The sequence below is a fragment of the Arvicola amphibius genome, chromosome 1 (assembly GCF_903992535.2).
Source record: "Arvicola amphibius chromosome 1, mArvAmp1.2, whole genome shotgun sequence".
NCBI lineage: Eukaryota > Metazoa > Chordata > Mammalia > Rodentia > Cricetidae > Arvicola > Arvicola amphibius.
In genome coordinates, this window is record NC_052047.1 from 143,178,199 (window position 1) to 143,204,764 (window position 26,566).

The 26,566-nt window shown below is 44.8% G+C and overlaps 1 protein-coding gene across 3 annotated transcripts in view; it reads left to right on the forward strand.

Moving 5' to 3' along the window:
• The first annotated feature begins 803 nt into the window (after positions 1–803).
• Positions 804–26,566, forward strand: part of Phrf1 (PHD and ring finger domains 1) — a 33,511-nt gene continuing 7,748 nt past the window's right edge. Inside the window, exons 1-9 of one of the 3 annotated variants that reach the window (XM_038330626.2) lie at positions 804–918; positions 3,374–3,489; positions 4,809–4,931; positions 9,594–9,799; positions 14,839–14,922; positions 16,157–16,284; positions 18,526–18,623; positions 19,067–19,242; positions 20,391–20,520. In XM_038330626.2, the coding sequence (XP_038186554.1) occupies positions 3,396–3,489; positions 4,809–4,931; positions 9,594–9,799; positions 14,839–14,922; positions 16,157–16,284; positions 18,526–18,623; positions 19,067–19,242; positions 20,391–20,520 (1,039 nt within the window). In that variant the 5' untranslated portion in view covers positions 804–918; positions 3,374–3,395. The remainder of the gene's footprint in view (positions 919–3,373; positions 3,490–4,808; positions 4,932–9,593; positions 9,800–14,838; positions 14,923–16,156; positions 16,285–18,525; positions 18,624–19,066; positions 19,243–20,390; positions 20,521–26,566) is intronic. The other 2 variants (XM_038330643.2, XM_038330635.2) reach the window with 2 other exon arrangements.

Here is a 26,566-nt window from a genome sequence, read left to right on the forward strand (position 1 = left end):
AAATGGACAGTGGAGTTTAGTGAGCCATACTGCCACCTGATCAGGACCCAGCCCTCTGAGCCCCTCAGTCTCTAGGTCAGTCTCATTTTTGTGGTCCGAATTTTCCCCTCAGTCCTCCTTAACTCTTTATTGACCCTGGTCAGTCCTCTTCTATTTCTGTCCCTAATCCTACTATGCTCCATACTCTCCCCTCTCCCACGGCCTTAGGCAAGCTAGGCAAGAAAGTGTTTTACTAGCGAGTACAACACTCTAGTCCCATTCCGTCTATTAATCACCTCTACCATACAGTTAAGTTCTCTACAGTGTTCACAATTTACTGTGCCTCGTCTCGCGGGACTGAAGGAACGGCGGAGACCATAGATACAGAATCCATCCTGAGTTACAAGCCCCAAGAGACAACCAGAAACTTTCCTCCGGAACTCGCTCCGGCAGCCGCCTCCAGCGGCTAAGCATTGCGGCCAGGAGATGGCGCTCACGGGAGGGCGGGACCGTCGGGGGCGGAGACGGCCGGGGGCGTGGCCCTGGTGCCACTCACATCCATCCGGGCGGTGGGCGGGGAGTCGGACCGTACCAATTGCCCTGGGGTGGAGGGGACAGCGTGGCCCGGTACACTGTGATAGCTCGGACAGAAAATGTCCTGCGAGACACCGGTCTCCTCTCTCGGACAGTACTCCTGAGCTAGTCACTGTTCCGAGGGGACAGGGCCGTCCCGACGTCACGACATCCTCGGCGGCGGGTTCCTCCCCGTTTTGGCCTCAATAGTTTCCACCAACGGGCAGGGCAGAAAGTTCCGGAAGAGTGTCGGTGTACTTCCGGGTCGGGGAGCGCGCGGCCGCGGCTGCAGTCCGGCCTAGTTGGGGTCGAGTTCGGGCAGAAGCGGGATCGTCTGGGAGCGTCTGGGAGGCGCGAGGTTCCCGGGTACGTGAGGTAGCCGGTCCGGCCTGGTGTTCTCCCGTCGCGTCCGTCCGCGCGGGCTACCTACTGTGGCCGTGCGCTTTGTCTGCGGCCTTCGGGGCGGGTGAGGCCTACGTCGCGCTGGCCGTGGGTCGGTCCGGAGGACGGGAGGGCGGCCGAGTCCTCGAGCAAAGCCCCGGGACGCCCGGCTGCGGTCGGGAGGTTCTGGGACGTGGTGCTGGCCACTTGTCTGGTGGTGCGAGAACCTGTCCTGGTGCATGAGAAAGGTGTGACCCCTAGCTGCCTTGTTCTCTGTCCTGATGGTCCTCGCCCGGGTCAGCACCAAATTGTGGTTGGTGTCGCGGTTATCACATTCCTTAGTTCGAAGAGCCCTCGCAGCGGTTTTGAGTAGGCAGCGCTGTTTGCTGAGGTTTTACGGTCGGAGTTCCGAGAGATGAAGTCAGTTGTCAGTGGTACATTGCTGCAGAGTGGTAGAGTCAACCTTCTCTATCCTCTGTCCTGTATCTGAGACCCGTGTTGCCCCCTCATATATTCGAGAGTAGTGCTCCACAACAAAAAAAAATCAATAACGTGTCTGGCCATTTTGGCTCTGAGTTTGAGATTGGGCTTGACTTGCAGCTCAGCAGTTCTTCTTTCTGTCGACCCCTCGGTTTTCACCCTTTTGGGAAGACTGTTGAGTAAAAACAGCAGCCTGTGGCTCTCGGCACTGAGAGAGAAGCCTGGAGTTGTATGCCGAGGTTCACAGCGTTAGTTAAATAGGTCCTTTTCTCTGCGAACTGGAGCCGTGCTCTGAGTCATCCCATAGCAAAGAGGTCACCGTCCTAGACGGGCCATAGCTCTGTATCTCTGTGTTTCAATCTGTCTTTTTGTTTAAGAGGTGGTGTTTTGCAGGAGTCTGTGGCCAGGACTCCGTTCCAACTTGATAAATTCACCAAGCATCAGGTAAAAGTAAGATAATGTATCAAAACTCTTGTCGCTTTTCCGTTCGCGTACAGTAGCAATGTGTGACCATTGACGTTCAAGTTAACATGCCCTCATTGTTTAGAGAACATCAGCTCTCTACTGGGCCTTGGCAGTTCTGGCCCTGATCTGGCCTTTGTCCATGTAGAGAAGGGTTGCACTTTTCCCTGTACTTTTGAACGTACAACCCATGTGTTCTCTTGAGGCTGATGGGACAAGTAAGCTTGGACCTGTAGGAACCAGAAATGAGACCCCGATCTCAAGCCTGCCTTTCAGCTCCTTTATGCTGTGTTTGGGTTTTTTTTTTTTTCTCCTTCCCACTATGGATGCTAGGCTTGGAGGAAAGTATGTGGTACCATGGCATAGGCTGATGAGTTCTTGAATGAATTCCCTGTGGGAAGTGCTTCCTCTGGAAGTGACTGGGAGAAGAGGTGAATATCATTGATGAGGAAAGACTATGTATATGGATAGGTTCTTATTTGGGAAAACCAAAGTTTGAGAGCTTGGTACACAAGGAAGGTCATGTCCAGTGACACTTTCGAAGTCTTTTATCCAGGTATTCCACATTGTTCTTACAGTGGCTTGCAAGGAAGGACAAGTCAGGAGAGGGAAAGCCCCAGCATCTTCTGCCTTTCAGCCTGGGCCACCGGAATGCTGTAGTCCCCAGGAACTTCATCTGAGTTTTATAATCTAATGGTAGCCAGCTGAGCAGAGGCCAGTGGGCCAGCATTGGCCAGTAGTGACGTGCCCACTTGGTGGCAGCAGGCAAATGGGCTACTCCTCATTGGAGTCCTTGTGACGGGCTGCTCTCAGTTGAAAAGAACTGCTCTGTCTCAGCTCAGAGGTCCATTTGACTCGTCTTTGGTATTAGGATTCTCCAGGAATGCTCAAGTGAAAATATTGCTAGTCCTTAGGAATTAAAATCTTGTTTTGCATGTGGTTCTGGAAATGAGTCACTTTTCTTTGTACGAGGATATTAATATCTTGTATTATAAAAAACATTTTATATATTTATTGTTTTTGTTTTGTTTTTAGCTCTGCCCATCTTGGAACTCACTCCTGTAAACCAGGCTGGCCTTGAACTCAAGAGATCCACCTACCTCAGCCTGCTGAATACTGGGATTAAAGACATACACACTACCACTGTCCAGCTATATGTTTTTATTTATATATATATATATATATATATATATATATATATTTTTTTTTTTTTTTTTTTGGTTTTTCGAGACAGGGTTTCTCTGCAGCTTTAGAGCCTGTCCTGGAGCTAGCTCTTGTAGACCAGGCTGGTCTCGAACTCACAGAGATCCGCCTGCCCCTGCCTCCCGAGTGCTGGGATTAAAGGCGTGTGCCACCACCGCCCGGCTATTTTTTATATTTTTAAATGGCTTTATGGCTAGGATCCTGTGTATTACGTCTCACAGATAAAATTCCACATGTGTGGCGATGCTTGAGGCACCGAGGAAGTTGGGAGTTATTTGGCTCTGGTCTCTTTCAGAGGTGAACTCCAATGTGTAGACATGGATGACGACAGTTTGGATGAGCATGTGGCTCACAGCCCTGGGCCAGATGGACCCTCACGAGTTGGCCCCTCAGAACTGGCCAGTGATGCTGGTAAGTCCCCACTGCTGGCAGGGTGTCTGCAGAGGATTAGCACTTGGTACTTTCTCCAGGTTGCTTGCTCCCCTTGGAAGCTTGGATGTCAGCTTTCACTTTCAACCTTTACAAAAACAAACAAACAAACTTTGAGGGGCTGGAGGAATGGCCTGGTGCTTAAGAGCACTTAACTGCTCTTCCAGAGGACCCGGATTCAATTCCTAGCACCCACATAGCAGCTCACAACTGTCTGTAACTCCAGTGACAGGATACGACACCCTCACACAGACATGAATGCAGGCAAAAAACCAATGCACATGAAAATAAAATTAAGATCTTTTTTTTCCCCGAAGACAGGGTTTCCATGTGTAGCTTTAGAGCCTGTCCTAGATTTCGCTCTGTAGATAAGGCTGGCCTCAAACTCACAGAGATCCACCTGCTTCTGCCTCCTTAGTTCCTGAGTGCTGGGATTAAAGGCATGCACCACAACTGCCCAGCTAAATTAAATAAAATCTTTTGAAAATAAATCGTTGATTAAGTTATAGAAGTGTACTACATTCATTCTTTTTGTCTTTTTGTTTGACTTTTTTGTATTGTCTTGGTTTTGAAATGGTATCTGTGTGGTCCAGACTGTCCTTGAACTTTTAGACTTGTGATCAGCCCACCTCAACCTCCCAAATAGCTGGTAGATTGTGGTAAGACCACAATCACGTCATTGTGTTTGTTTTTTTTTTTTTTTTTTTTTTTTTGTGGGGCAGGAGGTATTAGGGATGGAACGTAAGGCCTTGTGCATGCTTGGTAAGAAAGAGTCTACTGCTGAGCTGTAGTCTGTGTTTTTTTGAAATAGGGTCTTGCTGTGTAGCATAGGCTGGCCTTGAACAGCAATCCTTCAGACTAAGCCTCCAGACTGCAGGGATTACATTTTGTTTGTTTGTTTTTGTTTTCGATTGGTTTCATGTATCCCATTCTGGCCTTTGACTTGATGTATAGGTAAGGATAATCTTGAGCTTCTGATTCTTCTGCCTCCACCTCTCAAAGTGCTGGGGTTACAGATGTGTACCACTGTACTCAGTTTTATGTGGTGCTGGAGATAGAAACCTGGGGCTTGATCATGCTAGGCATACTCTACCAGCTGAGCTGTATTCCAAGCCATGGTGTCTTATTTTTAATACAAACAGCGTAAGTGCAGAGTAAGAGGACTCTTTGCCCAGCATATGCCTCTCTAATGTCTCCACCCCGCTCTGGTAGCCTGACAGTCCTAGAGCAGTTCTGGCCCTTTGATGCTTGGTTTGTGATGATGCCCTCACAGGCCTGTGCTTTTTCACTTTGTGATCTAGAAGAAAGTAGCAATGGCCACAGTGGAGACTCTGAAGATGATACAGGCAGTGAGCATGAAGAGGACACAGATGGGGAGGACACAGAAGGGCTGTCTGAGGAGGAAGACCCAGAAGATAGATCTGGTAAGATGGTTGGCATTTGAGCCAGTCCCCATGAATTTCTTAGTGAGGAGACAGCTTCTGTTAGACCATCCACAGCCGTCTACAGTGGTTGTCACCTGCCATTGGAACAACTGATTCCTGCTACAATTTTTAGTGCTTTTAGGTTTTTTTTTCACTCTTTTAATTTTTCTTGACAGGGTTTCTCTGTGTAGTCTTAGTTGTTCTGGAACTCACTCTGTAAACCAAGCTGGGCTTCAACTCAAAGATTCTCACCTGCCTCTGCCTCTGCCTCCCGAGTGCTGGGATTAAAGGTGTGTGCCACCACCACCCGTCTGCAGTTTTTAGTTTTGAAGTTTAATTTAGTGATAGGCTCTCTTTTGGGAGAGACAGAACATTGAGCGGCATAAACTGTGGGATGGTGTGGATAGACTGGAGTTCTAAGATGATGAGCAGGAGGTCTTGGTGGCCCCTGCTTATCTCATAAGGGCCAGTTACTAGCATTATCCATGTCCGGGACAACTTAACATTGGCCAGGGCATACGGCCTGGGACCTCCTTTAGGACACAGGGTGTTAGTTCCCATCTTGTGGCTTGTTCTCTGCTTATTCAACAAGCTCATTGTGTAGCATTATTAAGAAATCCCAGGCTTATGTACACTGGTGAAAGTTTGTAACTTTAAACTTCTGTAAAGAACAGTGCTTGAATGGCACACCTGAAAAACCTTCATGGCCACCCTGGCCTATGGGCAGCCTATGAGGACTCCATGTGGTTGATTTGGCCCCACCCACCTATGGCCACCTTTTTCAAAGTGTCTTAGTTAGGGTTTCTATTGCTAAAATAAAATACCATGTCCAAAAACAACCTGGGGAGGAAACAGTTTAATTTCATCTTATGGTTTGTAATCTATCATCTAAGGATGTCAGGTCAGAAACTCAAAGTCAGTAATTTATTTTAAAAGGATATGAAAGAATGCTGTTTACTGGCTTGTTCCCTAGAGTTGGTTCAGTCTGCTTTCTTATAGCAGGCAGGACAACCAGCCCAGAGGTGAACGCCCCACAGTGAACTGAGCCCTTCCACATCATCAATAAAGAAAATGCCCCACAGTCTTGTCCATAGGACAGTCTGGTCAGACATTTTCTCAATTGAGGTTCTTTCTTCCCAAATGAATTTGGCTTGTGTCAAGTTGACATAAAACTAACCAGCACTCAAGCAAAGGGCTCAATTGGATCGGGATTCTGGTCTCTTCAGGTTTCTTTCTGACGTGGTCCTGAAGCCAGAAGGTCACAATCCCAAAGTACCTACTATCACCTGCATATCAGCCTTTGATTATATGCCTAAAGCTGTCAATGTTAGAATGTTCCAGAAAGGTAACCATTATAAGTGGGACAGTACTCATCATAAAGGAGTAGAACTGATTGGTAACTTTGTAATTATACTGACTGCCCAGTTTTCCAAAGCTAGCTAGCAATGAACTCACTCTATAGCTAAAGCTGGCCTCAAATTCTTGGCAATTTTTCTGTCTTAGCCTCCTAAACAACTAGAATTAGAGGCATGTTACTACCATGCCTGGTCAGATGTGTGTGTTTGTGTGTGTGTTGTTTTAATTCTGAGTGTAGACTAGAGAGTATGTCTGTCCTGGGTTAAAGTCACAGATGTACCTGTTTCCAGCACAAGGTAGGCTTGTCCTATTCTCAGCAGGGCTGTCAGAGCAGGTGGCACCAGAAACTGATTATAGACGAGATTGGAGGCGGGACTCACTGAGCCGGGATTCATGGTATTCCAGAGCTCATCATCTAGTGGTAGAGACCAGCTGTGGAGCAGCAATCAGGGATAAATGCCCAGAGTGTGATACTGGGGGTGTGAGGAACTTCAACAGCTGGAAGTAAAAAGGTTTTAGAGAAAGACATATCTAAGCCTCAGCTTAATGGGCAGGAGCTAACCATATGTCTTTCTCACAGAAACAGAAAAGTAGCTGAAACAGTATCCAAGGGAGGTGCTAACAAGTGCTAGTACCAACAGTGTAGTAGGCAGTTAGCCTGCAAACCAGGTGCTTCTAAAGATAGCATCTCCAAGAATGCCAGGGCTCAACTGTTAGTGTCCATTCTGGAAAGAGGTAGGATTGGTGAGCAGAGAACAGAAGGGCTGTCTTAGAATAGAATCTTTGGGCTGGTTGGTAGTGGCGCAAGCCTTTAATCCCAGCACTTGAGAGGCTGGTGGATCTCTGTGAGTTCAAGGTCAACTTGGTCTACAAGAGCTAGTGCTAGGACAGGCTCCAAAGCTACAGAGAAACCCTGTCTCGAAAAACCAAAAAAGAATAGAGAGAACCTCAATTGAGAAAAATCTCCCACCATTGTGGAGGTTGGGCTGGGAGCAGAGTATTGATTGGTGAGGAACAGATGATGTAGAGCCCAAAGCCTGGGCTGAGCATTGTGAAGGGTAGGAGAAGGCCTGTGTGTTCCTAGTGCCAGTGTGTCCTGCTGCTAGCGTGGACCTGTTTTTGCGCTGTTGGTGTCTTTTCCCAATTTGCATAGTATTAATCTCTTAATATCTTACTCTGAGAAATGAGGATGGCTGATGCCTCATACTCGGTACCCACTTTTTCTAGCTCTCCCAACGGTGTCAGTTATTGCAGCATGTGTGGATTGTTTGAGTGAACAGAGCCTTCCACAGTTCCTCTGCTCACCAATCCTGTCTCTTTTCAAAATGGACACTATTTGGGCCCTGGCATTCTTGGAGACTCTGTCCAGGCTAGCTGCCTACTACATTGTTGATACTAACACGTGTTAGCACTTCCCGTGAATATTGTTTTAATTATTTTTCTCAAGGCAATTAATAGAAGACTTCGTTAATATTAATAGAAGTTGGGGCTTACAGTTCAGAGGGTTAGAGTCCAAAGTGGGGAGCAGGGTAGTAGGCACGTAGGCATGGGACTGGAGCAGTAGCTGAGAGCTCACCTTTTGAAATAACCATGAGGCAGAGAAAGACACTGGGTAATGATGGACGTCCTTTGAAATTTCAAAGCCTGCTCCCAGTAATACACCTTTTCCACTGAGTCCACACCTCGTAATCCTCCTGCCTCTGCTTTCCAAGTACTATGATTAAAGGTGTGCTCCACCACCCCCTGGCTTCAACTGGCTTCTCTGATTCAGGTATCACCAAGTAGTTTCACGATGTCAGACAGGCTATGCTTTCTGAGCTTCAATCCTCTTCCAAGCCCCGTCTCTGCCTGCATGAAGCCCTATTTACTAGCTGATTGTTGACAGATCATTCTTAGCTACTGGTGTTAGCCCCTCCCTTGGGAGTGCATGAAAATGCTTACCTGTGTCCTACCAGGTAGAGGCAGAAGGATCACAAGTTTGGAGTCATCTTCATCTACATAGTCAGTTTAGGATACATGAGAACCTTTCTCCAAAAAAAAAAAAAAAAAAAAAAAAAGGGAGTTGGTGGATTAGAGTGCTTGCCACCAAGCCTGATAGCTTGAGTTCAATCCCTGAAATTCACATGGTAGGAGAGAAGCAATCCCTATAACTTAGCCTCATCTTGCCCAATAAGTAAACAGTTTCTCTCTCTCTCTCTCTCTCTCTCTCTCTCTCTCTCTCTCTCTCTCTTTAAAAGAGCTCACCTGGTAGGATTTCAACCAGCCAAAGATAGTTCTTTTTTGTGGGTTGGCAGCAGGGTATGGAGAAGGGCAGCCTAGTACCTTTGCTAACCCACCCACTCACCCACAAAGAACTGAAGCGCATGCCTTTAATCCCAGCACTTGGGTGGCAGAAGTGGGCAGATCTCAGTGAGTTTGAGGCCAGCCTGGTCTACAGCCAGGACAGTCAAAGATACACAGAGAAACCCTATCTCAAAAAACAAAACAAAACAAAAAAAGGGATCGAATTCTGAGGCCTAGTGAGAATCTGCTTCTCTGGTCCCTGTGATTTATGTGTTTAGTACACAGAAGGATGTTGCTAGCTTTATTTGAATGCATCTTCAATGTTCTGCTGGCTAGGCCTCTTCCTCATACTGCTGAAAAATTGACCACATCTTTTATAGCCATTGACCTAGTTAGGATCTTCTGGCTGTATCCTACAAGGAAGGAGGAGAGGCCCAAGAAGGTCTCATCTGATTGCAGATATTTGTTATCCTTGGGCTGAAAGACTTGTGCAGCCATGCAAGGGTTGTTGTTCCAAGGTGGCATTCTTAGAGGTTTAGTCAGTAGTTTGTCATGTGGTGTGTTCCCCCCAAGTCTCCCAAAGCTAAGAACTGAGGACTAAACCCAGTACCTTGCACTTGCTAGGCAAGCGTTCTGTTGCTGAGTTAAATCCCCATCCCCTGGTGGCTTAGTTGCTAGCTCCATCTTCTCTGAAGCCTGTGTTAAGTCCTGACACCTAACTTCTTGGATGCTCTGTCTTTACTGTGAGGCTCAGGTGTGAGGACTTAGTATAATTACTTAGCCAGTATCCCTGTCCCTTTAACTCAGAGCAGCTTTGGTCAAAGAGGCTTTGGGTGAGGAGACATGGTTAGCTTGGCTATTCAGAGTGGGCACTTTGTGAGTGTGGCCTTGCAGGCAGATGGGAGGCATGTCCTGAGAGGAGCTGGGATTCTGACTAGAGACTGGTTTTCTGAGTACATCCAGTCCTTGAGTATGCACTCGTGCCTATACTTACTAAAAGTTTAATATTTCTCTTCACCCAAGGTTCTGAAGATTCAGAAGATGGCGTAGAAATGGCAATGGCAGCAGTTGAGACTGAAGGGAAGCTCGAAGCTAGCAGTGCACCCAATTCTGATGATGATGCAGAGAGCTGCCCCATTTGCCTCAATGCATTCAGAGACCAGGCTGTGGGCACCCCAGAGACATGTGCTCACTATTTCTGCTTGGACTGCATCATTGAGTGGTCCAGGGTGAGCTGGCTTTATACTGTGCTACTACTACCTATAATGAGTAGGCCTGGGCTACTCCTACCTATAATGACTAGGCCTGATTCTCTACAGTAAAGCTGAACTTAGGACTGAGTCCTGGGCTCTCAGCGCTGTCTGGAAGGCTTACTCTTGGGGTATGTCTATGGATGACAGGGCTCCTGAGAGGAGGACTCTGAATTTTCTGAGGATCGGGACACAAATCCTGAGGCCACCTCACATAGTGTGAAACAGACTCTTTAGATACTAAAATACTACGTGTGATTACTCAGTTCTGATAGTCAGTAATGAAGAGACAAAATTGTGTCAGGCTGCCTATCTCACCCATGAACTTTCAGGAGCATTGCCTGACTCTTCTCCCACTGGCAAAGAGCTATATGTATGCACAGGTATGTGGTGTGTGCCTGTACTTACATGTAGTTGCTAAAGGATGCCATGTATTCTGCTCTGTCACTTTCTTCTTCTTGTTTTGTTTTGTTTTGTTTTTTGAGACAGGGTTTCTCTGCAGCTTTGGAGCCTGTCCTGTGTAGTGTGAAGCGGCGGGGCTGCGTCCCGCCACCCGCCGCTGGCTAGCTTTACACCCGAAATAATTACACGGAAACTGTATTCTTTTAAACACTGCCTGGCCCATTATCTGTAGCCTCTTATTAGTTAATTCTCACATCTTCCTTTAACCCATATTTAGTAATTTGGGTAGCACCACGAGTTGTGGCTTACCAGGAGAGATCTTAACCTGCGTCCATCTCGGAGAGGAGCAGCATGGAGACTCCTATGGCGAATGCCTGAAGCGTCTCTCCAACTCTACTTCCTTGTTCCCACAATTCTGTTCTGTCTACTCCACCTACCTAATTTTCTGTTCTTAAAGGGCCAAGGCAGTTTTCTTTATTAATAATGAAAGTAACACATAAACACTCCTCCATCATTTCCCCTTTTTCTGTTTAAACAAAAAAGAAAGGCTTCAACTTTAACATAGCAAAATTAACAAAACAGTTATCAAGCAAGTATTACAGTTACAATATTTAAATCTATTTTATCTTTTATCATAACTAAGGAAAGCTATAACTATCTATTTATTCTTCAACTCCATCAAAGACTCCAGAAGGATATAATGCTACCTAAGTAAATAAGAAATAAGTAACTTATAAAACTCTAGAAATGACAGAGACAACTCGCTGCCTGGACAGTCACCCAAAGTTCCTCTGTACCGTTGAGGCATCCATCTTCAGCCTTCAGGCCCATAGTGTCCAGCAGACTTTTTCATGAAGCAGGAAATTCCAAAGACAGTTCAGTCACTTTCTGCTGTGTCCTGCAGAACGTCTCGCAGGCTCTTTCATGAATCAGGAACCCCAAAAGGCCATCTCACCTTTAGGCAAGTTCAGCAGTCCTCTTTCTGTGGGTTCCTGTGTCCAGTTTATGCAACAGTCCAGGCAAGAGCAGTTCTCCATAAGTAGCCTCTTCGATGCCCATCTTCCTCTCGAAGTAGATTGGTGCTGCCAGGAGCAGACGTGTCTCATTGTCATGAAAAACCCTAAATTATTAAAACATTAAATGCCATATTCTGCAGTCTTTGAAAGATATGAAGAATGTCTATCTAACTGAAATATATCTCTACATATCTAGAAAATCTAATAACATGACTACAAGCTTAACTATTATCAATGATTATCCATTAACAACCTATATTTCCTAATTATACATTACAGTTTTTAAAATGAACTACAATCACAATAGCTTAATCAAGATCAGAAATACATATACATATAACAAAATTGACCTTAAAATCTATACCAATGCAAATTCATATCTATATCATCTCCCCCTTTAAATGTAAAAGAACATTTATAAGCAATATTTGGGAAAATGGGCGCAGTTTTTTCTCTCCAAACTGCTTCCTGCTGAATGGGGGCGCTGTTATTTAGGTCTTTCATGGTGTAACCTGTGTGCCAGGTTCCTCTCAGTTGGCAGTTGAGTGAAGTAATTTTTTGAAGATGTTCACAGCAACCTTTCAGGAGGGCGTGGTCTATCATACCATATTGGGATAGAAGCAATCCACAGAGTCTCGTCCTCTGTGAAAACAAAAGAAGAAACTCTTTTCCAAAGCATCATGTTCTTAGATCCAAATCCTGAAGTCATACCGTTAAGATGTCCATTTTGGTCTAGACTGGCAGCCCATATAATGAAATGTCTCTCTGTACTTAGCTCCTTTACAGTCAAAAATTTCAAAGAAAACACAACAAAATACATAATCCAGACTCTCTGTGAATTTTCCATTTTTACGTGGCTTATTTTTACTCTATCACTTTACTTCTTTTAATCTATAACTATCTGTACTCTGTCTCTTTAAAGACTTTAACCTTTTTTTTAAGGCATTAACTTTATTCTCTATATTTTCTTTTTCTCTCTTTTAAGCCTACGTGAGCCATTTAAAGGCCTTCTATGTCTGAATCTTTTCTATTGTGAATCTGTAATTTTTTACTATCCAGGAGCATTTCTTAAAAGGTTAACCACTTCTTAAAATAATACGGTACTGCCTGTTTATAGCCAAGTCTAAACCTTAACTGCGCTGTTATCATGGTAATTACGATAGTTCCTGCCTGAGGTCAGCACAATTCAGCATGGCGGAGCAGAGCCAAAGCCGCTCCTGCCTCAGTCATTTGGTGCCCCTGAGCCGCACACAGTTCCAGGCACACAGCAGTCGACATTGGAGCCGCACTCAGCAGTTTAATTCTGAGACTGAGCGTGCAGCACAGAAACTCTTTTCATCCAAGTTACAGCCAAATCTGACGCGCAGAGCAGTCTGAAAACACCTCTCTCTCTATGGCGGCAGGAATCCGCAAATGCTGTCCCGCTCGCCTAAGCCTGATTCCGCCATCTGCCCAGGTGCAGGAAGGGAGCAGTGAGCCATTGGCATGGTCTCAGAGAACTTTCTTTCCGATCCCAAGCGGGCAAGGTTTTTAAGTGGATTTAGTCACCACGTTGGAGCGCCAATCAGTCGGTAGAGCATGGGACTCTTAATCCCAGGGTCGTGGGTTCGAGCCCCACGTTGGGCGCCAATCTGTAGTGTGAAGCGGCGGGGCTGCGTCCCGCCACCCGCCGCTGGCTAGCTTTACACCCGAAATAATTACACGGAAACTGTATTCTTTTAAACACTGCCTGGCCCATTATCTGTAGCCTCTTATTAGTTAATTCTCACATCTTCCTTTAACCCATATTTAGTAATTTGGGTAGCACCACGAGTTGTGGCTTACCAGGAGAGATCTTAACCTGCGTCCATCTCGGAGAGGAGCAGCATGGAGACTCCTATGGCGAATGCCTGAAGCGTCTCTCCAACTCTACTTCCTTGTTCCCACAATTCTGTTCTGTCTACTCCACCTACCTAATTTTCTGTTCTTAAAGGGCCAAGGCAGTTTTCTTTATTAATAATGAAAGTAACACATAAACACTCCTCCATCAGTCCTGGAACTAGCTCCTGTAGACCAGGCTGGTCTCGAACTCACAGAGATCCACCTGCCTCTGCCTCCCGAGTGCTGGGATTAACGGCGTGCGCCACCACCACCACCCAGCTTATTTTATTCCTTTTGAGACAGGATGTATTACTGAACTTAGAGCTAGATCAGCAGCCAGTAAGCCCCAGAAGTTCTCTCATTCCCCCATGGCATTGGTATTAAAGGTCCATGTATAATCTTGCCCAGGGAAGATGTAGCTCCTTGATCCTCACACAACAGTAGTAGCAGGACACAATATGGAGGTGGCAAATTTGGGTGGCCCTTTATTTTATATATTTATCAGAATTTAGTGGAGTACACAGCTAAAAAGGATATGTTTTATCATACATCAGGTAAGGCAACTTGAGCTGAAGAGACAAGTAGAAAATGTTTGTAGCACGCATCTGGTCAGCATATCCTCAGAAAACAAGGGCTGGCAATGTACTAGAGACCCTCAAGGTCCTGTGGCGATTCACACAGGTTTGAGAGAGGATGTGGGGCAGCAGCAAACAGGCTGAAATGCTGTCCCCTTGTTCTTTCCTTCCCTCTCCTTTTCCTCCTCAACATGCCACCTATACAGGAACATGCATTTAGCTTGCTGACCTTTCTCCCTACCTGGCATGGTGGCTTCAAAACACAGACATGTTTTCTTCACCAAGTTCTAACATCTTGCATAGGAACTTAGCAAAGACCAACAAGGCTTTTCGTAAAGATTTCTGTGTAAAAGAAATTATTATTATATATTTATTTTTTGTTATTGTTGTTTTGTTTTGTTTTTTCTTTTCCCGAGACAGGGTTTTTCTGCGTAGCCCTATCTTGGAACTTGCTCTTTAGACTAAGTTAGCATCAAACTCACTGAGATCTACCTGCCTCTGTCTCCCAAGTGCTGGGATTAAAGGTGTGCACCACCACTGCCCGACCAATAAAAGAATTTTTTTTAGATTTTATTTATTTATTTATTTATTATGTATACAATATTCCTTCCATGTACACCTGCACACCAGAAGGGGGCACCAGATCTCATTACAGATGGCTGTGAGCCACCATGTGGTTGCTGGGAATTGAACTCAAGACCTTTGGAAGAGCAGGCAGAGCTCTTAACCACTGAGCCATCTCGCCAGCCCAATAAAAGGATTTTTTAAAACTTTGTTTCATGTGCATTGGTATTTTGCCTAGATGTATGTCTGTGTATGGGTGTCAAGTCCCCTGGGACTAAAGTTACAGACAGTTGTGAGCTGCCATGTGGGTTCTGGGAATTTAACCCAAATCCTCTAGAAGAACAGTCAGTGCTGTTAACCACTGAGACATCACTCCAGCATCCATTAAGAGGAATTTTTAAATTTTTTGAGACATACTCTCTGTAGATCAGGCTGGTTGGTCTCAAATTCACAATCCTCCTGCCTCCTAAATGCTGGATAATGGGTAGGTGCTCTAACATTTAACTTGAAATTGCTGATTGTTAAATTCTTTATTTTGGAGATAGTGATGATAAGTGAAGGTGATTCTGCAGTATTCTGATGTAATCTTTATTTCTTACAGAATGCCAACTCCTGTCCGGTTGATCGAACAATATTTAAATGTATTTGTATTCGAGCCCAGTTTAATGGTAAAATCTTAAAGAAGGTAAGTGTTGTTACTGCCTACTCCTGCTTGTGTCCTCGTAGGAAGGAACATGATCTTAAATGGTGATTTGCTTTTCTCATTGGGGAAGCTGTCAGTTTAATTAAGCTTTAAAAGGAGTAACTGAAGCACACATTTTGGCCCTGAGCTTTGCTCAAGGCTAGTAGGGCTGTCCATATTTTCTGGGGCACAAGAGTCATGGTGGAGATGTTAAAGTTTCTGGGCTTCTATTCCTCACCCCCTCTTATTACAGAGCTTCTGTTGGCCTGTCTCCTTATGAGTTACAGCCATGGTGTTGCATTAGGATAGGTCAAAGAACCATGGGAGCTAAAATGTAGACAGTACTGTATGGATGGAAAGAGGTGTTTCCTCCTCTCTCACAGAAAGCCTTGGCATATTATTTATTGTCCTCTTCTATCCCCCCTTCTCTATCCTTTCCTTCTTTCTTCCCTCCCTCCCTTTCTTTTTCTTGTCTCTCTTTCCTTTCTGTCCCTCCCCTTTTTTTCTCCCTTCTTTCTTCTTCCCTCTCTTCCTCCTTTCGTCCCTTCTGTGGATCTCTGTAACCCTGGCTGTCCTGGAACTCACTATGTAGACCAAGCTGACCTCAAACTCAGATTCGCCTGCCTCTCTCCCAAGAGCTGGAGTTAAAGACTTGTGTCTGGCCCCTTGTGGAGCTCTTTTACCTGTCCTGCAATGGAGAGAAAATAAGTCACCATATGTCTTAGTTAGGGTTTCTATTGCTGCGACAAATTGTGACCAAAACACAAGTTGGGGAGGAAAAGCTTTATTTGGCTTATACTCCCACATCGCTGTTCATTACTGAAGGAGGTCAGGACAGGAACTCATACAGGCAGGAACCTGGAAGTAGAAGCTGATGCAGAGGCCATGGAGGAGTACTACCTACTGATTTGCTTTTCATGGCTTGCTCAGACTGTTTTCTTATAGAACCCAGGACCACTAATCCAGGGGTGGCACACTACCTACTACAGTGGGTTGGCAAGAAGATGCCATCCAGGCTTTGCTCATAGGCCTATCTGGTAGGGATATTTTCTCAGTTGAAATTTTCTTTTCTAAAATGATGCTATCTTAAGTCAAGTTGCCATAAAACTAGCCAGCCTAGAGCACAAGTAGATCTTGGGCCAGTGGTTTTACTCTAGATTAGGTACATGTTGTCCTTTGAATTGACCACTCAGATTCTGAGGATACAACATTCAGTGACCAGCAGTTCTGTCTTCAGATTCCAGTGGAGAACACTAGAGCCTGTGAGGATGAAGAGGTTGATGAGGAAGACCCCACCTTTTGTGAGGTGTGTGGCAGGAGTGACCGTGAGGACCGACTTCTGCTCTGTGATGGCTGTGATGCTGGGTAAGGGCGATGGTGCCTTCTATCTGCCTTACAGGCTGTTAAACTGGTCAGAAGAGCAGGGTGGAGAGTACTGAGGGCTCCACTGTGGTGTAGAGTTCTAGTAGGGCCCTGTGACTCTCAGTGGTGACCCTGATACCTCTCATGACTCTTGTATCTATACCTCCTTGGGGCTGCTCAAAGGCCATGCAGGATATCAAAACCAAAGAAAAGAAAGACAGGAGAGTGGGCTTGCCTTAGGAGAGAGGGCAGGTAAGCTGAAGGGTTGCTTTGGGGACTGCCTCATCTTGCATTTTTTTTTTTTTTTTTTTTTTTTTTTTTTTTTTTTTTTGGTTTTTTTCGAGACAGGGTTTCTCTGCAGCTTTAGAGCCTGTCCTGGAGCTAGCTCTTGTAGACCAGGCTGGTCTCGAACTCACAGAGATCCGCCTGCCTCTGCCTCCTGAGTGCTGGGATTAAAGGCGTGCACCACCACCGCCTGGCCCACACCAGCTCTAGTGCTGAGATTACAAGTGTGCACTCCCACACCTAGCTCTATTAACTTTTCTTTTGAGATAGGGATTTAAACTGGCCATAAACTGTGCAGGCCAGGCTGTGGAACAGTTCTCTTCTCTGCTGCAGGAACAGCAGGTGTGAAGTACTGTGCCTGAAGTCTGTTAATTCTGTAAATCTATGTTTGTTTCTAGTCACAGTAACTTCAATCAGGAGTTTCTGGGGATTTTTCTATCTTCATTAAGATTTTTTGTTTAACAAGAGTTATCCTTCTAAATCTCTTTGATTTATGTATTTCACTTAACATATACAACAGTGCAAGCATTAAAGTTGTGTTAGATCTAAAATTAACACACATTAGCAATCTCATACTTCAAAGCACCTAAATACGATTGACTTTTACAGTTCTCTGTATCTTTTTGGTTTTTCGAGACAGGGTTTCTCTGTAGCTTTGGGGCCTGTCCTGGAACTAGCTCTTGTAGACCAAGTTGGCCTTGAACTCACAGAGATCCACCTGCCTCTGAGTTCTCTGTATCTTAATAGTTGAGTTTCAACTCACAAGTCTAAAATTCTCATTCATTTTGACATGGAATCACAAGGCTTTCTACAGATGCTTTGGTTTATGACGTGTGTATATGCTTTGATAGTTTGCAAAATAAAGATTATTTTTGAGTTTAAAGAGTTATGGCTCACTTAAAAGGTCCATGTTCACAGGGAGACAGGAGAAAGTGGGGGAAGTTCTTAGGATAGAACTTACTTGGAAAAAAAAGAAAAAAGAAAAAAAAAGAACTTACTTGGGTTCCTTATGACTTTTCAGGCTTTGTGTTTTTATATAATGTATTCTGGAGAAGTAGGCCACCTCTCTTATGTGTGATACCCAGTGAGTGTTACATGCGTGACTATTCCTTGTGGAGTTGGGTTTTCTCTGGTTCAGTCCTGTGATCATTACAGGGTAGTTATGTCAAATTGAATTCATGGTTGGAATTTGAGAAAACAGCTTTGATTGGCTTGTGTATTTATGCTTACTTCAGGACCACTTGTGTATTATGCTATGTAGAAAAGGTTAGGACTAAGAGTTGATTCAGGCCTTAAGAGTGCTTATTCCTCTTGCAGGGGACCTGCGTTTGGTTCCCAGGTTTATAGCCACCTGTGTAGTTTGCAACCACCCATAACTCCCAGGCATTTTGTACATAATATAAATCTTAAAAAAAAAAGAAAACATCTTTTTTAAAAGGAAAGAAAGGTAGAAGGTGCCAGCACAGCATGCCCAAAGTTTATTTATAGAAATTCGATGGAAACAATTTAAGAAAAAGACCTGAAGCCAGACATGGTGGCTCACACCTTTAATCACACACTCTGAGTTTCAGAACAGCCAGGGCTATATAGTATGATCCTGTCTGAAAAAAACAAAGGACAGGGACAGAGAAAAGCCTAGGACGAGGTACAGGTAAGAGGGCTTCTTAGGGTGCCATCTTGAAAAGCCTGTAGCTTAGCTCTTTGAAGCCCTTTATGCCTTGTCCTTGAGGGTCTATTTTTTTTTTTTTTTTTTTTTTTTGAGATTTCTTATTATGTGTACAATGTTCTGCCTTCATGTATGCCTACAGGCCAGAAGAGGGCACCAGATCTCATTATAGATGTTTGTGAGCCACCATGTGGTTGCTGGGAATTGAACTCAGGACCTCTGGAAGAGCAGCCAGTGTTCTTAACCTCTGAGCCACCTCTCCAGCCCCAGCACTGTACCTCTTGTTCTCATAGGTACCACATGGAGTGTTTGGACCCTCCTCTCCAGGAGGTACCTGTGGATGAATGGTTCTGCCCAGAGTGTGCGGCCCCTGGTGTTACTCCTACTAATGGTAATGTGCTATCCTTTATTTGGGTCTCTCTTATTGTCAGTTTTAGAGAAGGACCGTGGAGAAAATCTGGACTTGTTATAAGGAGAACCTCCATCAGGGAGAGGGCTTTCTGTGGACCCATAGGTAGGAAGGAGCTTTGGAGGCCATGGCAGGTTGTCTTTTTATTTTATTTTTTACTGGTTTTGTTGGGGGGTTGTTTTGTTTTTTCTTTGTTTTTTTTTTTAGTTATTGTTTGTTTGTTTTGTTATTTGGTTTAGTTTTGTTTTAAGACAGAGTCTCTCTGTATATTCTGTAGACCAGGCTGGCCTTGAACTTGCAAAGATCCTCCTGCTTCTGCCTCCTAAGTGCTGGGCTTAACAGATTGTTAACTGGGGGCTTTCAGTTCTAAAGGTCTGTGAGGGAAAGCCTACACATGACCCAGCAGCCTGTGGCTCTCTTCCAAGATGCAGCTCCTGTGAGTGATGAGGAGGTCTCCCTGCTACTGGCTGACGTAGTGCCTACTACCAGCAGGCTTCGGCCTCGCGTAGGCAGGACCCGGGCCATCGCTAGGACACGGCAGAGTGAGAGGGTGAGGGCAACTGTAAACCGGAACCGGATCTCCTCTGCCAGAAGGGTCCAGGTAGGTGGCTGGCACTAGGCTGGGGCAATGCAGGGTGGTCTCTGGACTTGGGAACTGGACTGAAGAGGTTCCTCTGGCAAAGGGCCCATAGCATTCTCATATGCCAGGCCTAGCATGCATGCACTCAGTCTGGCAAGAAAGCAGGTGAGTGTATTGAAAACACTGTACTTTACCTATGTGCCAGCAGGACCAGTGGAACTGCCTTATCAGACGCTTTGATGGATGGGATGATGATTTGGGGAAATTCATTGTAGTGTGAAAAAGACAAATCACTGGCTCTTCCTCATGTCTGGCTCCTGACACTCAATGTTAGATGTCTGTGGCCTCATTTCTGGGTACTGAGGGAGCTTAGAAGTTCTCTCTATGGGCCAGGTAATAGTGGCGCACGCCTTTAATCCCAGCACTAGGGAGGCAGAGGCAGGTGGATCTCTGTGAGATCGAGGCCAGCCTGGTCTACAAGAGCTAGCTCCAGGACAGCTAGGACTGTTACACAGGGAAACCCTGTCTCGGAAAAAAAAAAAAAAAGTTCTCTCTATGAAGTCATATTCCCATGGTCAGTATGGTGACATCATGGTCCAAGTTCTAAATGGGTTGCAGGACTGGGAATTATCTCCTGTCCCATGCCCTGACTCTGTAATCTCTACTTTTGCACTTAAGTCTCAGCTCATGCTTGCCGTTCCTCTTTTGCTTTGTTCGCTAGATGCAGGGTAGTGTTGGGGGCTGCTATTTCTCACTTGCCTCTTTTTTTCTATCTGCTGGCGCTTTGCCTATCCCCTGCTAGGCACTCATCACCATATACCTATCTCATTTGGGGCTCTCCTCTTAGCTCACATCTGCCCCCTTTCTTCCTGCTTGGACCTCCATTTGCTCCTTGATAGCGGCTGAATGCCCTAGTCCATTCTTGCCCTGACTTTTCCCTCCTAGAAACTCTTCTAGGTACTGTCATTGTGACCATGCTGTCCATTCTTGGTAGGAGTGGAGGGAGGTGGTTTCAGTGCCAATCTGTTCTGCCTCTCTGGTCAGTTTGAGCCACATTCAGGGACTGAGAGGGAGTCTGCACTGACACTGTCTACTCACATGGCCCAGCTCAGTGTCCCATCCATGGAAAGGGTGGTCATCCACTGAGTGGCACTGTCCCTTGTATGCAGCATGTGCCAAGGTACCTCATGTCTTCTCTGCTGGATGAAACTATCGAGGCTGTTGCCACCGGTCTGAGCACTGCTGTATACCAGCGTCCCTTGACACCTCGTGTCCCTGCAAAACGGAAAAGGAAGGCAGGTAAGCTGGCATGATGGGCTTGCCTCCCACCATCAGCTCTGTTCTGGGGTCCAGTTGTGTGGTCATTTCTGATTGGTCTTGCAACTTTCTCAACCAAAAGTACAGCACACCTGTCACATATGTGGGTTCCACGCTGACAAAACCATCTAGACTTAGCTAGAGAACACTAGGGAAGAATAAGCACATCTGAACTGATGGGGACAGATGTGCTAATGTTAATCCCTGATTGAAGTTATATTTAGTGTTGACATAGCTTTTGCATTTTCCTAAACCTACATATACCTGGAGCTAGTATAAACTGTAAGCAAACATTGTGACACGTTACTTAGGAGACCTAGAACCCCGACACCACCTCTGCATCCTGATCTTACTGTACTGACCTGACCTTCTGTTTCTGAATATTGTTTGATGCTCCTAGTGGGTGCAACTCAGTGTGTACTTAAGGATTTCTGCCTCGCTAGGTGGGCCATAATTAATCTTGTAGCCTCCTAAAAATATACTTTATTGGGTTGGCAAAATGACTCAGCAGGTAAAGGTGCTTGCTGCCAAGCCCAACAACACAAGTAGGATCCCTGGAATCTACCTGATGGAAAGAGAACTGACAACGCACAGGTTGTTCTTGATAGGCTATGTGTATGGTACATGCACACATAAATAAATTTTAATTAAATTTACTTTCTGGACATTTGTGCACAGGAAAGTGAATGCACCCACTCCCACTCTAAGTGCATAGTTACAGGTTTGACAAATGATGTCCTTGCCAGTATACAGAACACTTGAAGAGCATGCCTCCCGCTCCAGCCAGCGCTTGTGGTGTCGTTTGCATCATTGGCCATCAGTCTGGGTTCCCACGGGGTTCAGCCGAAGTCTCTGGGCTTGTTTTGTTTGCTTGCACAGAGCCTTTAGAACATGTGCAGCATATGTGTCTTTTCATTACCAGAGAGTCTGTTCATGTGCCAGTTTGTTTACTTTCTTGTTTTGTTTTTCAAGACAGGTTTTCTCTGTGTAACAACCCTACCTGTCTTGGAGCTTGCATATTTTTTTTAAAGATTTGTTTGTTTGTTTGTTTGTTTGTTTGTTTGTTTATACATACAATATTCTGCCTGCATCTCATTACAGATGGTGTGAGCCACCATGTGGTTGCTGGGAATTGAACTCAGGACCTCTGGAAGAGCAGTCAGTGCTCTTATCCTCTGAGCCATCTCCAGCCCTGGAGCTTGCATTTTAAACCAGGCTGACCTCAGACTCACACAGATCTGGCTGCCTCTGCCTCCCGAGTGCTGGAATTAAAGGTGTGCCCCACCACACCTGGCTCGGTTTGTTTCCTTTTAACTTGTTGCTGGTCTCATTTTGGTTATTTCTAATTTAGGCGACCTAAGGAGAAACCTGCATCTGGGTATCGTGCTGCATGCCTTTGGTCCCAGCACATAGGAGATAGAGGCAAGTGGGTATCTAGGAATTTGAGGACTGCCTGATCTACATAGTGAATTTCAGGCTAGCTATCATTACATAGTGAGACACTGTCTCAAAAAAAATAAATAAATAAAATAAAAAACAATAAAACTGTAGAAAAGTAAGCGATTCACAATCCCATACCATTAGCTTAGGAATTATCAGGTGGCTTCTGGCAGAAAAGAGTCAGACAGAGGGTCAGGTGAGTAAGGTAAGGTCAGGATGCACAGGTGGCCTCTGAGAGAGAACTGGTCTAGTGGACAGCTGCACACTCATGCAGCTCCAGTTGGACTTGGTGGTTTATTTTAAAAAAAAGTTTCTCATGAAGTTGAAAGGGGTTGGGAGATATGGATTGGATCTGGAAGGAGAAGGTGTGATTTTATCAAAATATAGACATGTGAAATTCTCAAAGAACAGTATATACATTTAAAAAGAATAAAGTTGCTGAAAACTTCATGCATGCAGGTAATTTTGTCAACAGATGTTTTCATTTTTTCCTGGCGGTATGGAAGAGTGACCTGCTTGATCCTATGTTTAACTTTAGAAAAAAAAGTACCAAAATTTCCAACTCAAAATAATATCTCTTATGTATATCTGAAAGACCTAGTTACTCTGCATATTATGAATGCATTCTCAGCAGCACTCAAGTTGGGTTTCAGTTTTGCTCACCAAAGGGGGTGTGTGTGTGTGTGTGTGTGTGTGTGTGTGTGTGTGTGTGTGTGTGTGTGTGTGTGTGTGCATGTGTCTGCCTATTTGCCTGTCTGTCTTTAGAATCCTCTTCAGGAAGGCCCTCCTTTCATCAAGAGCTGAGTTTAGAATCTGGAGTTGTCTCTCTGTTCTGAGCAAGCAGCTGGTCATTGTCTAGGTCAATGACATGGCTCTTCTTAAGGTCTCCCAGCTGCAGCTGAGGTGGAAGGTCAGGCTTTCACTTGTGTGTTGCACATCTGTGTCTCCTTGTCCTATCACATCCTGCTTCTCGGCCCTGATTGCTAGCTCATTTTCTTCATCAAATTATGTAGATTGTGACCAACATTTGATTAGAGGTAGGAGTTTGTTTCCTCGTTAGTCCCAGTGAGGACAGTCAGGCACCCCTCTAAGGTTTTTTACTTTCTATGTGTATGAGTGTTTTATCTCTGTGCACCACATGCATTGTTAGGTCTCTTGGAACTGGAGTTACAGTTGTGAGCCCCATGTGGGTACTGGGAACTTAACATGGGTCCTCTGCAAGAACAACCAGTGCTTTTAACAATGAACCACCTCTTCAGCCTTGGTTGTAGTTTTATTTCTGTGAACTTGTTTCCATATCCCCCTCCCTTTCTTTTTGTAAAACAGATTTTGTCTTTATAGCTCAAGCTGGCCTTGAAACTCACAGCATAGTCTTCCTGCCTTAGCTTCCCGAGTGCTAGGATAGTTTATTTAGGGCATTTGAGGGTGTGGGGGGGTTAAGAGGCAGGAGCTCAAGGTCATCCTCAGCTACATTGTGAATTTGAGTCCAGCCTAGCCTACAAATGAAATCCTGTTTCTAACTAAAAATGAAAGTGCTTATTTGAATTAAGTTTCAAGTCAGATTCGTGTTGGGCTGTGTTTGTTAGCCCCTTCTCTTTGCTCTTCACTGTCTCCTGTCTGCAGACTGTATGCTTAAGCTTAGACACCTGTCAGGCCTGGGTAGGAGGTCAATGTGTTATATTTTTGTGTTGCAAGAGTATTCTGGGTCTGTGCCTTTAATCCCAATACGTGGGAGGCAGAGGCAGGCATATCTCTTGAGTTTGAGGCCAGCCTGATCTATATAGTTTCATGCTAGTCAGGGTTATGTATTTAACAGTCATAGCAGTGCCCTGTAATATAAGTTAGGTGAGCCCATTCTCCTCCCAGGTGTCTTCCTGTAATACTGGTGTCCCTTCCACTGTGATGCTGGGAGACAGTGAGTGCAGTCCTGTGAGAAGAGAGACAGTGTGAGGCCCAAGTGTCTAGGCTACTTTATAAGGGTCACATGAACTAAAACATGCAGTCCTATGGTCACTTAATAACCACAAAGTGAGAAATAGGGGTTGATCCATACCACATATACACTTCAGGAAAAGATTGATTCCTGACCTGGACAGTGTAGGTTAGGATAGCCTGAGATTTCATCACATTATTCCAAATAGTACAGTTTAAAATTTATGGATTTCTTTCTTTTTGAAGTTCCCACTTGGTATTTTTATTTACCATTGACCATGGGTTATGGGAGCCACATAAAGAGCAACCAGGGGAGAGAGAGTGCTGTATTCTCTGCTACTGGGGGTGTCTGCAGCAGATAACTGACTGCCCTGGTTCTGCTCTCTAATGTAGCAGTGTAGCTTGCAGGGGCAGCAGCACCAAGCAGCCTTTCCTTAATTATCACCTCAAAAATGAAGGGGCTTCTAATTGCCTGGTATTCCCTTCATACCCTGCTACATTCTGGTGAGTTCATTCCTAGCTTATCAGAGTCAGAGAATGAAGAATCATAGTAGCACCTTCGAGGGTGGGTTTAAATCCTTTTGCAATTGGCTTCTGTTTTTAGAGTGTGTGTCTCCAGAAGTGTTCAGAGCACTTGTCTTCCAGTCTCTAGGGGGAGCTCTCTCTGTTTGGACCTTGAATGGTCATGTTATACTCATTGTTGTCTTCAGCACTTGGTTATCGTGGGCTTTTTGTTTGTTTTTTGTCTTTGTTCCTTTTTTTGGATTTATCTAGTTTATGTGATGGTTCTTCAAGTCTGATCTACTCAGTAGTGAAAGCCTGGCCTTGCTTGCTATTTGGATCCTCCTCCTTCCCCTCCAGGAACACATTACTTTAAAATATCACAGGTTTATTTTTCTGGTTAAACAATCCAAACCTAGCCAGGGGCACACACCCTTAATCTCAGCACTCGGGAGGCAGAGGCAGGTGGATCTCTGAGTTTAAGGCCAGTTTGGTCTACAGATCAAGTTCCAGGACAACCAAGGCTGTTACTCAGAGAAACACTGTCTCAAAAAAAGAAAACAAACACAAACAAAAATGATAATGGTGATGATGATAATCAAAGCAAATCCAGTAGTTGTAGCCCAGGGTACACACAAAGTGGCACATGTCTAATTCCAGTGTTCTGCAGGTAAAGGCAGGAGGATCAAGAGTTCAAGGTTATTTTCCACTACACAGTAAGAACATGTCTCAAAAAATGGTGGGTGAGATATCTTAGCAGATAGAGGTGCTAGCTAACAAGGTTGATTTCAATTTCCAGATCCCATGTGGTAGAAAGAACCAATTCTTGCAAGTTGTCCTCTGATTTCTATAACACATACACGTGCAATTAAAGGGATGGGGTTGTGGTTTAAAGAAAAATGTTCCCTAAAAGGAGTGGCATTATTAGGAGGTGTGGCCTTGCTGGAGTAGGTGTGGTCTTGTTGGAGGAAGTGTGTCACTGTGGGGGGGGGGATGAGCTTTGAGGTCTCCTATGCTCAAGCTACTCCCAGTAAAACAGTCCACTTCCTGTTGCTTTCTGATCAAGCTGTAGCCAACACGATGTCTGCCTACATACCGCCATGCTCCCCGCCATGATGATAATGATGAAACTGTAAACTGCCACCTCAAATATTTTCCTTTGTAAAAGTCGCTGTGGTCTTAATGTCTCTTCACAGCAATAAAAACCCTAACTAAAATGAGAGCTGGGAGATGGCTGAGTAAGGTTAAGAAAGGGCACTTATTGCTCTTATAGGAGACCTGGGATTAGTACCCAGAACCCACAGGGCTGCTCACTACCTGTTACTCCAGTTCTAGTGGTTCAACACCCTCTTCTGAATGCCCGGGTATTGCACCTATGTGTGCACAGGTAGACTAAGTAGATACACACACATAAAATAAAAATCTTAAAAAGATTTTTAAGCAATGCATGTGCCCACATCTGTAATCCTTGAGAAGCTTGATAGAATTGCCATGAGTTCTAAACCAGCTGCAGACTGAGACGAGCAATAAGACAAAAGTAAATAGAGGCTGGGAAGATAGCTTTGCAGTCAAGATCACTGACTGTTCCTCCAGAGAACTTGGATTCAGTTCCCAGTGCTCACAACTATCCATAACTCCACTTCCAGGGGCCCTAGCACCCTCACAGACATACATACAGATTTAAAAAAAAAAAAAAAACAATGCATTTAAAACAGTAAATTAATTAAAAATCCTGCAAAAAAGAAAAAAAGTCTTTTAAAAAAGAAAATAAATAAATTTAAGTTAAAAGGTAGCAAGCCGGGCTGGAGAGATGGCTCAGTGGTTAAGAGCATTGCCTGCTCTTCCAAAGGTCCTGAGTTCAATTCCTGGCAACCACATGGTGGCTCACAGCCATCTGTAATGAAGTCTGGTGCCCTCTTCTGGCCTGCAGACATACACACAGACAGAAAACTATATACATAATAAATAAATATTTAAAAAAAAAAAGGGGGTAGCAAGCCACGCATATAGTACATGTGGAACAGCAGTAGGAAGATTAAGAGTTCAGGATCGGGCTGGAAAGGTGGCTCAGCAATTAAGAGCACTGCCTGCTCTTCAGAGGGCTCAGGGTTCAAATCCCAGCACTCACATGACAGCTCACAACTGTCTGTAACTC